General features: G+C 38.7%; 1 protein-coding gene across 1 annotated transcript in view; it reads left to right on the forward strand.

Moving 5' to 3' along the window:
* LOC116691342 (F-actin-uncapping protein LRRC16A) overlaps window positions 1-10,393 on the forward strand; it is a 70,315-nt gene that overhangs the window by 25,460 nt on the left and 34,462 nt on the right. Inside the window, exons 3-4 of the mRNA XM_032518883.1 lie at window positions 1,823-1,873; window positions 9,097-9,156. Coding sequence (XP_032374774.1) covers window positions 1,823-1,873; window positions 9,097-9,156 — 111 coding nt within the window. The remainder of the gene's footprint in view (window positions 1-1,822; window positions 1,874-9,096; window positions 9,157-10,393) is intronic.

Genomic DNA, 10,393 nt, shown 5'->3' on the forward strand with positions numbered 1-10,393 from the left:
AGATATATAGAACTGTTTTAGGCAACACAAATGCTCTAGTGGCATTGCTGTGTGTGTGATATCAATATATATCTGTGAGATTCATGTTCCGTTTTTATTTTTTATTCATTTGTTTTTATGGACCTTCAACCTTTTTAACGTTCAAGTGGCATCAGTGCAGCACAAATGTTCTAACGACCCAGTTTGTCCTGAAAATAAATAATGTTCATAGAGTGACTATGGACAACAAGGTTGATGTTTTACAAGCTTTTGTAGAAAATGAAACCAGACTGACCAGAGGTTGTCAAAAATCCTTTAGGGCTCTGGGATGTTTGCAACGGCAATGTACCGCCATCCTTGCGGCTCACGCCTCTCGATATTTCCTAATGTTTGCCTCCCTGCGTTACGCTTCGGGTTCCTCTTTTGCGAGCTCCCCGGTTTGCCGATGCTGACTGGCGTCGGAACGACTTGCGCAGGGAGGCTTGGACCCCGTTGCAACTACTTGCAGTTCTAGTTTTACTTTAATTTTCTCTTCTGCTTTCAAACCTTCTCTTTTTGGTTTTCTCACACCTCTGATCGATCTTTCTGCTTTCAGTTTCTCAGTTGCATCCCTACCCGTCCCGTTTTTCATGTTTCATCTACTCTAAACGCAGCGTCTTTTTTTCTGTCTTTCTTCATTTTATCCTTGTGTTCCCTTATATCCACTGTCATCTCTTCCTTTGAGTCTGATACCCTTCATTTGTATGTTGAAATATTGAAAACCAACAATACTACGTTGCTTATCTTTGGAGCTGTAAAGGTGTTGTTTAGGCAGTTTGTGCGATTACAGTTTCATTCCAGCATGCTGTCAGTAAAGAGTGAACGGAAAGACAAAGGACATTTAGTTACGAGGGTCATGAGGTTTCAGCTATGATGATGGCGCCACATTGTGCATGCCTTTGCTTACCAATCAGGGTGTTTTTTGTCAAGAAGGTAGATGACAGTTTCATTGTTTTAAAGGTCAGGATTGGTTGTATCATGATTTTATGTGACAGAAAAAAATCCAGTGTGATGGCACATGAAGGTAAAGATAGCACACTCAGTACAGTTGGTATCATTACGGCTAATATAAAAGCCTTAGGTAACGCTCCTCCTCATGACTTTAACAACATTTTCACTTCATCTCATCAACTTCTATAAGATGTTGACGTTTTAGTTTTTCAATGTGTTGACCTTCTTTCCTCTGTTAAATCATTTATGGTGTCTTATGATAATCCACTTTGGTACGCCAAAACTTTTGACCACAGAATTTTTTCATTGTTATGACTATGTGCACCCATGTAATATGATAAAAGACTACAACAGACTCATGGGTTTGGATTGTTCAATGTATGCAGCACTGACATTTTCTTTCTTTCATAAGCTTAGTCATCGCCATGTGCTCTGAATAGCTGCCAGTCGCTGTCCAGCTTCCTATGCAGGCAGAAACGAAAAAAAAACACACACACTGACCTATAATGGCCTCACATTGCAGACCGGAGGTGGTCCAATGCAAATGAAGGCTTCTCGGATACATGTAATAAGTATCTCAGTGGGTTGTGCTGGTTAAGAGCGGGTACTTCTGTAAAGTCACTGTCTGTTTATGTTTGTTTTCATGTAGAGAAGAATCTTTCTGCTTAGGTTTTTTCTCTTTCCATACTGACTGAGATGTTTTAGAGTCACAAGCCTTTTCATCTCAATATCTTCAATAAGTCAACAGGCAAGCTCTCTGTGCTCATTGACATTCCCTTGTTGTTGTTAGTCTGAGTGTATATTTACAGCCACATACTCATTATTCTCTCTGTTCTCTCTCTCTCTCTCTCAGGCACTTGCATCTCACCGAGCCTACCTCCTGACTGCACGCATTCCCACCAAGGTAAGAGCAGACGCTGCAATGGAATTTACATGTTTTCCAAGAACGACAATGAAAACCATTATACCACTTTTAAATAGAACAGCACAATTTGTATCGAAATTGCAACATGGACTAGTGCAATGTCCAAATCGCAGGGGGGCGCAATATTTGTAAATGCCAAAATATGTGTCAAACCATTGTGAATTAAGTATTGTGGTGCTGCAGAAATGTCCCGGCCTACAAATCATATCCTACAGACTAAAGAAGAAAAAACTTTGTTTGGTACAGATCCTCGAAAAAATCAAACTATAATTCTGAGAATTCTTTCAATTTTAATAATGTTCAATGAAAATGAGAATAATGATACAAAGACAATCATTCCCTCCAATATCGTGAATCATATCGCAATCGCAATATCAGTCAAAATAGTTGCAATTAGATATTTTCCTCATATCAGGCGGCCCTACTTCATTAGGTTAGCAAATATTGCAAAATATTTCTTTGCTTTTATCACAAATGTGTACAGTGTCAGAAAATACTTCAGAAAACGTACTGCAACCCCAACACATGCCACAGTTATGTTGAAGACCTGTCATCTCCTCATTCTGTCAGTGTCAAATGAAAATTAAAAAAAACAACTGTAGATTTAGTAAAAATGGTGGTCACACTAAAAACATGGCAGAATGTGTTTGATCCTCATATTGTTTGGATATTTCACTGATTAAAAATAAAATAAATTTTTGTGCCCTCTTTGAGAAATTTACCCAACTCAGTACTTTTTCTATCCCAGTTGGTTTGTGTGTATGAACTGCAGAGTAGAGTGGATTAAGGCTTAAGTAGTGGTGGGTCTGTGTGTGCCTGTTTATATTGAAGTTGGTGGACATGCCTGTTTCTTTTTAACTTGGAACAGCAGTGCCATAATGCAGCACAGATGGCAACTGTTAGCACCATCACCAGCAATGAAAGATCTGTCATCATCTTTGCCAGCATCATTGTCACCTCTGCCACATGAAAACAGCGTTGCAGCAGCTGCAGCACCAGTTCAACTATTACTATTGTCCCCGCCAATATTAAACATCCAACATAAGATTCTGTGTTGGGACCCACTGGTTGGGTCTGGCCTGCTAGCATTCATACACAGGCCCAGTTTAGGACTGGACTAGTTCTTGAACTTTGATAAGTGGATATAAAACTGGGGGAAAGTTCTCAAAGCATGTGCATAAAGAAATGCCTGTTTGTAGGTGTCTCTGTACATGTAGGTATCGCAGTGGTTAGTTTACAAATCACTTTGCTTTAAAAGTTTCAAAGTTTGTTTTTGTGTTTTGAAAAAGCAGTTGACAGACCGGTCTCACCTTGAATACCTTTTTGTAGCTGTATAAGAGGGTTTGATCATATTGCATTATCTTCAACAGCATAGGTGTTGCTCAGTTGCCATGCAAATGCAGATATTCAAATATACATGTTTTTCTAAGCATTTTAAGGACTTAAAAGTTCACTTTTAAAGTTAATTCTTGACCTTGAACAGGTGTGTTCAGTAGCAGCAGCAGTTGTTCGAAAAAGTCACAACATCCCATCATCAGACTAAACACACAAGCCAAAGCACAGATTGATTAAGGCCGGTAATTGTACAATAAATTGTAGCCTACATGGAGAAAGATTGCAAACCATTGTTTTTCCTTCAGTATCTGGACCTATGATTCATGTGGTAGGAAAGAACTAACTGTCTTGTAGTTTCCCTGAGTAACAAGATAACATAACATCATCTCTTGTACCAGGTCCAGGAAACACTTTTATAGTTGCCCTTCAAATGGCTGTATGCTTTCCAGTCAATAAGATGCCTCCAGGGACAGTTTAGGGGATTGATTGGTTGCTTCAAAACTGATTCATAGGTTTACTGGGGTTACAAGAGGCCAAAAAGAGCATTCGAGCTGGCCCTGTTTCACATGACGTCATATGTTTCCAATGTTAGGAGCTGCAGGTTAAGGATCTGTTTATGTAGTTGCTCTGCATCTGTTTTCTATCTGTGTGCTCTCTTCTGACCTGGAAGGATTAGACACCTGCTTTATGAAGAACTAACCCCCTCCAAACCCTCCTCGCTTCTACTGTATGTCTCCGTCTGTCTCTTTGTTTCCACTCTCTTTTTCTTGGTTTTCTTCTCTATACCTCTACACCTCTCCGTTGTACTTTCTCTTCCCTACTTTAGATGTTACTCTTGTTGTTGTACTTAACTCAGGTTTTAATCAATGCATAATGTCTTGCTGCAACTTTCCAGAGAAGTTCTGAAACTTTCTGAGGGTGGTCTTGTGAATTTTATTTTGTGGAAGCACAAGATTCTTGTAAGGTGTATTATTTTAGACATATGTGATGAAGCATGAAGTAGGTCTGTCTGTCTTGTTCTTGTTTTCCACACTGGAAACAGAATCCTTCCTCTTTTGGCTTTTAGAAAACCTCTATCCCATTCTCCTCTGTCTCTTCTTAGCCAGATTACAACCACAGATTACGCTCTGCTCTTCTCTCCTTCTTCCCTTTAAGCCATTTGTTCAGCTTACTCACTCTCATCCTCTCCTTCTTTTCCAACAATCCGGATTATTTCCTTCTTTCTTTATCCCTGTCTCTCCCTTTATCTATCTGTTTTTTTCCTCCACTCACCGATGTGCCAAAGGTCATCAGGGATAACCTGGAATGTCTTAAATCTTTTTTGATCTAATAGATTTTATCTTAAAAGTAATCAGTTTTTGGTTTTCTCTCAAGGAACGCTCTGCAACTAAGGATTATTTTCATTATCAATTAATCTGCAGGTATTTTTTAGCAGTGAAAATGCCCATCACAAATTCCAAGAACCAAAAACAATGATTGTAATAGCTTTTCTGCATCCAAAAATCCACAAACTGAAAGATCTTTCAGTTTTTTACAAAGATGTAAAAAAAAGCAGAAGGCCTAATCCTGTCATATGAGAAGCTGGAACCAGTTTGCTTCATTTACGTTTTAAGAGATGAATCGGTTTTCGATAATGGAATAATTAATTGACTTTGCCAATAAATCTCTCAATGTGTTTTAGGGCTGACCTGAATGCTTTGACCGTTGCCATGGTAATCAACGCCCAAATCGGTATACGAATGCTTCGCTGTTGTTAATTACATAATGCAGTACCCGAAAATTCAGCCGTGCAAAGAGGAACAGTAATCCAACATTATTTGTTATGCATCAACATGATCTATTATGAGTGTATATTCTCAGATGGGTAGTGCAGTTTGTTGTGTGTGTGCCAGGGGGTGCATATGTAGGTGTGGCGCTGTTTGGTTTCCTGCCTGCTTTCTTTTTGTGTTTGATGAAGTTCCTAAAAATATGTAGATTGCTATGTTCTTATGTAAGTTCTCTGATTATATTGAAACTTTTAAATGTCTGGCTATTTCACTGCAGTGCAGGCGGTAGGCATACATGCAGATGAACAGCGCCCCTCCATGCTGCCAGCGCCCGTCGCTCCTCACCTGCCGGCAACAGTCCATCGGATGATGTGAGGCCCGTCGGTGTCGTTTTGCGTAGGGCTTACCCCTACTATTTCTTCATTTTAAGTCGCACAACTGAAATTCCAACTAGTCAAATCCAAGTTTAATATTAACATTCCCAGATGTTCAAAAATTCTTAAATTATAAGGTTATTGCCCACTTTATTAAAACTGACTCAAGGATATTTTTTATTTAGTTTAGTTTTTTACAATGCTAACAGTATTGCAAGTATTACAAGTACTGTCATTTTTGAAAGATGGATCTTGACAGCAAACTCTATAAAAAAAAAAGCTGACTGGTACAGTGTTTCTCTTTGTATTGATTTTGTTGATGTGAAATCTATATTGCAGTAGAGATGAGTCAACTGCAAATGAAGATTAGTCTCAGCTCACCGTTCCAACACATGTGCTATTGACTGTTTACATCCCCGTAGATTATCTTTTTTGCTAAAAATCTGTTCTTGTTGAATCAAAGCTGACACAGTGTTGGTTGTTGATGTATGCTTCTGGCCATCTGAATGTATTGTAGGCACTGTGTTTCATTTATCATATTAAACATGTATCTCTATATGAGAGAGCAGAGATGCACCTTAAACACACAAGAGAACAATCGATAGGAGGGGGCAATGCTCTTCTGAGCCCAAGGCCTTCATAGTAAAGTAAATGTTTTGCAGTAGCACCCCCAGTTAAACACTTTACTGTGTTTCTTTCTTCTCCCAGTAGTAGTTGAAATCCCTCTAGCTCTGGGTTTTTCTTTGTGTATGCCTCTGCTTGATGGTTTGGCTCCTCTTGAGAAGCTGCAGGGCCTTACAGTCTGTCAGTATCTCCTCCCAAACATGCTCTCTCACACACAAACACACTTTCATCCATTGCTCTCCTTTAGGCCTCTTTTTTTCTGTAGCCTCTTGTTGCTGTTTATCTTTGCTTTTTGTTTTATGTCAGAAGTATTGGAGTTTATGAAACACTTAAAGATCACACTTAAGTATACATCTTTAATTGTTTAGATACTTATATACATAACATACATAATGTGAACTATCTCATAAAGACTTGGAGTTAACATAACCATGCAGCAGGTTGACATTAAGCCTTGCTGACAGACACACTTAAAAATTAAAATGTTCCTTGTATGCTGCTGCTCACTGCAACAGCTTCATATTGTTCACAATCTCTAACCAATCCCTGTACATAAAACCATGCTCTGCATGAACACATTAATGAAAAGTGGAGGAGAGTGGCTAAAGCGACAGACGGTCAGTAAACAAATGACTGAACGATGCAGTCACGCTGGCTTTTGGTTCCTCCCTACACTTCCCAGCATGAGGTATTGCCATTGGCTAGAGCTCATATTTATCAGCACGCTCACTTATTATTGGCTGGCGTTCAATTCAGTATGCTATTCCATTTACTGGTTGTATGAAATTAACTGATTGACCCCGTTAAGTTAGGTTTGGACACTGTTTACCGCATATTGTAACATTCAGAAAATATTTTGCAAATCAACACAATAAATACTGTTGTACTACTAGTACTGTAATACTGTACCAGGCCTAGGTGTTTGCATTTGAATAGATTGGTGAGTGTGAAATGATGAGACATAGGTAATATTGTAAACTGTATTATGGTACGTAGCCTCCTATACTCTCAAAATGACAATACCTTTTTTTAATTCAACAATAAACAGTGAGCAAACAGAAACACCTCTATAGTGACCTGGAACGCAATTATATTTACGGCATATTCCTTCTAACATACAGTATTTTAGTTGCTTGACGTTGTCAGACTCAGATTTTAGTCCGAATATTGGATATGAACTTCCCAACTTTGAATGTTGTGGGCCGGGCTAAGTTTGGCTGGCATCCAGGCTAGTATTTTAGTATTTCAGTGCTAACATACTGTACGTACATCAATACTTTTTGATTTTGAGATACTATGGTTATAGGTGCTGTTGGTCATCCTTTCATAACTTTTGCTGAGCAGCTGCCACGGTAGAAAAAAATAAGATAACTGTGAATGCTAAAATGTAGAGTAACTGTAGCACAAATATAGAGAAGTCATTAAGTCAGCGACATGATTTTGTATTAAACAGTAATATCTACCTAAAGTTTGATAACATTAGCAACCATAGTTTAAGCTATCATCATACCAAATAAAGTAAGGCTGTAAAAGCTAAAACCCCTGACTGTGTTGAATGAAGCAAGTTGGGTGTTATTGTTTATAATGTGAACTTATCTTTTCAAAGAATAATTACCTTCAGCAGTCACGTAGTCAAGTTTAACGACCACATTACAAAATCTTACCTAGTTCCACTGTTGTCTTGTGCCTCTGTCCTCGCTAATAGCTCTTTCTGTCTGTTTTATCTGACTGAGCTTTGAGTTTCTTCTCCACTGTGTTATTGTCTGTTAGACTCATTTACTTTTAAATAATCACTTCACAAATCAAAATTCAAATGATGGCATATGTGTGTGCATGTTTACATGAGGAATGATTTTTGTGGTTGTACACTGAACATGAGTGAGTAACCACACACTGCATACTGTAGTCAGACAGTAGACAGACTGTTAGACAGACAGTCTGCTTATCCTCTCCCTCTCTCATCTCTGAGCCAAGCCTCAGGAACACAGAACCCACCTGGAATAGTCTGGCCTCACTCCCTGGCCTGCCCTCAGGCACTGTACGCCTGTATGCCTGTGTTTGAGAGAAAGAGAGGGAGTGCAGGAAAACTGTGTGCTCCATACACAGTAGTAGCCATTTGTATTCACGGATTCCCCCCTCTCACATTAAAGGAAAATCTTTTCCTGTCCTTTTTAGGTATCGAAAGGCGGGCTGCTGCTTTTTCTTTGTTGCCTTTGTTTTCTTCAGCGTTCTCTTGAAACAGAAATAGAAAATGTGGGTGTAAGACTGTTCTGGTTGTCTTTAGCCAGACTTGTTTTGAAAAGCCTGTCTTTTGGATGTGAATGGAGAAATGAGGAGGATGCCTTTTTCAATTCACTTTCCATTTTCTGTCAAAGCTGAAAACAACTCCTTCTCAACTCATATAACTCAGGAAGTGCGTAAACACTTAAAATAAAAAATAAAACCCCTTGCAAATGAACATGAAAATGAACAGTAAACTGTATCTCTTCCTCCCGATTTTTTTCATCAAAAGTTTTAATTTAAACACAAAAATGGGTCTATTGCGGTGCAGAAAAAACCATGTAAATGTGTGAGTCAGTGAAGTATGAAGAAAAAAGAAATTACTGCATCCCTACCTAATAATTTTAGTAACATTTGTTAGACAGTCATTACACTACTGTAGACTGTTGTTGTTGTTATTATTAGGCACAAGTGCTATCACAGATACAGAAATGGTACACGGTATACTGTACATACTCTATGTTCTCACACAAGATCATGGATGCCACACACACATTCATTCGTCAAGGAATGTGCATGTGGGTGTAATAAAATATTTGCACCCACATGCAAACTTGAATATAAACACAGCTTTCCTTTCTCAGATAATTAAGTTTTAAAAATGTTTAGTAGACTATCATCGGTATTTGTCTTAAAATGTACATCTTGTCAATATTGTTAGTAGCGGACAATTTATTGAAGTAGTCTAGAAAGTGTGTGGCAACATAGGTTATGTCCTGTAATAAACAGTAGTGCAGATAGTCCTTGAATATAGCTGTCTGCCTATATCTGACACAGTAGAAGTATTTTTATGGAAATTCACCTGCTCTTTTTTTTTTTTTAGGTGGAACACTCCTTTAATTATCTGGAGATCCAGGGGATTGCTTGTAACAAGCCTACACAGGTACAGTACCTATCACCAGAACAGTGTCCAGCTAACTCTGAGACCAAAAAATATTAAAGGAATAGTTCCTCCTTTTGAAGAATACATGTATTTGTTCTCCTGCTAAGAGTTAGACAGAAATTTATAACATTCTCATGTCTCTGCATTAAGTATGTAGAGCCAGGATGAAACTAGCGTAGCTTAGCATAAAGACTGGAAGCAGGTGAAACAGCTTGTTTCTAGGTTTAAGCAGCTGTCTAAAACCACAAACTATCATCTTGATCATTTTTGTTAGTGTGCAGATTAAAGAGATAATGTTTTTTTTAATAACTTTACTTGTGCTGGTTTGCATATTTGTTTACTGTGGACATATCCAGCTTAGCTGTTCCCCCTATTCCCAGTCTTTATGCTAAGTTAACCACCAGCTAACCCCAGCTCCCCACTTAGGACACAGACACAGGAGTGGTATCAATCTTCTCACTTATCTCAGCAAGAAAGACCATTGTATGTTTTCAAAATGTCAAGCTATTCCTTTAAAATGTACTTTACCATCAGTCACATGTTGTTTTCCATCTAGAAAGAGCTATCATTTTGACCAATGCTGGCCAGCTGTCAGTCAGCAGGATCTACCTACAAAATATGATAATCTGTTACTAACCACACTGTTCCTGCAGCTGAACCTCTCTACCACTCGTCTCCAGAGATGTCAGCCCTAATATTTAGAATATCTTGACGGATGGTCTCCCACATTTAATAAGTATCAGCAAGGATTATGTTAATTTTGGCCTATAGAGGAGGCATGTATCGTTTTACATAAACATTTGCATAATTGCAGTGAGCGCTGAAGTCGTTAGCCAGTCTTGGTCAATCTCATTAAATCTTTACTTCTACTTAGGACAAAGATGTGGACGTAGATGTGGTTGAGGGCCAACAGTAGATGGATGTGTTGATTTCATTCTTGTAAATGATATTATAGCTGGGTAGATTCAGGGGTGTAGATGGGCAGAAAAGTGGAATATTCAATTTCAATTTCCATTTTATTTATAGTATCAATTCATAACAAGAGTTATCTCAAGACACTTTACAGATAGAGTAGGTCTAGACCACACTCCAAAATTTACAAGGACCCAACAGTTCTAGTAGTTTCCTCCAGAGCAAGCAACAGTGCGACAGTGGCGAGGAAAAACGTCCTTTTAGGCAGAAACGTCGGACAGACCCAGACTCTTGGTAGGTGGCGTCTGACGGGCCGGTTGGGGTT

This window comes from Etheostoma spectabile, chromosome 6 (genome assembly GCF_008692095.1).
Source record: "Etheostoma spectabile isolate EspeVRDwgs_2016 chromosome 6, UIUC_Espe_1.0, whole genome shotgun sequence".
Classification (NCBI taxonomy): Eukaryota; Metazoa; Chordata; class Actinopteri; order Perciformes; family Percidae; genus Etheostoma; species Etheostoma spectabile.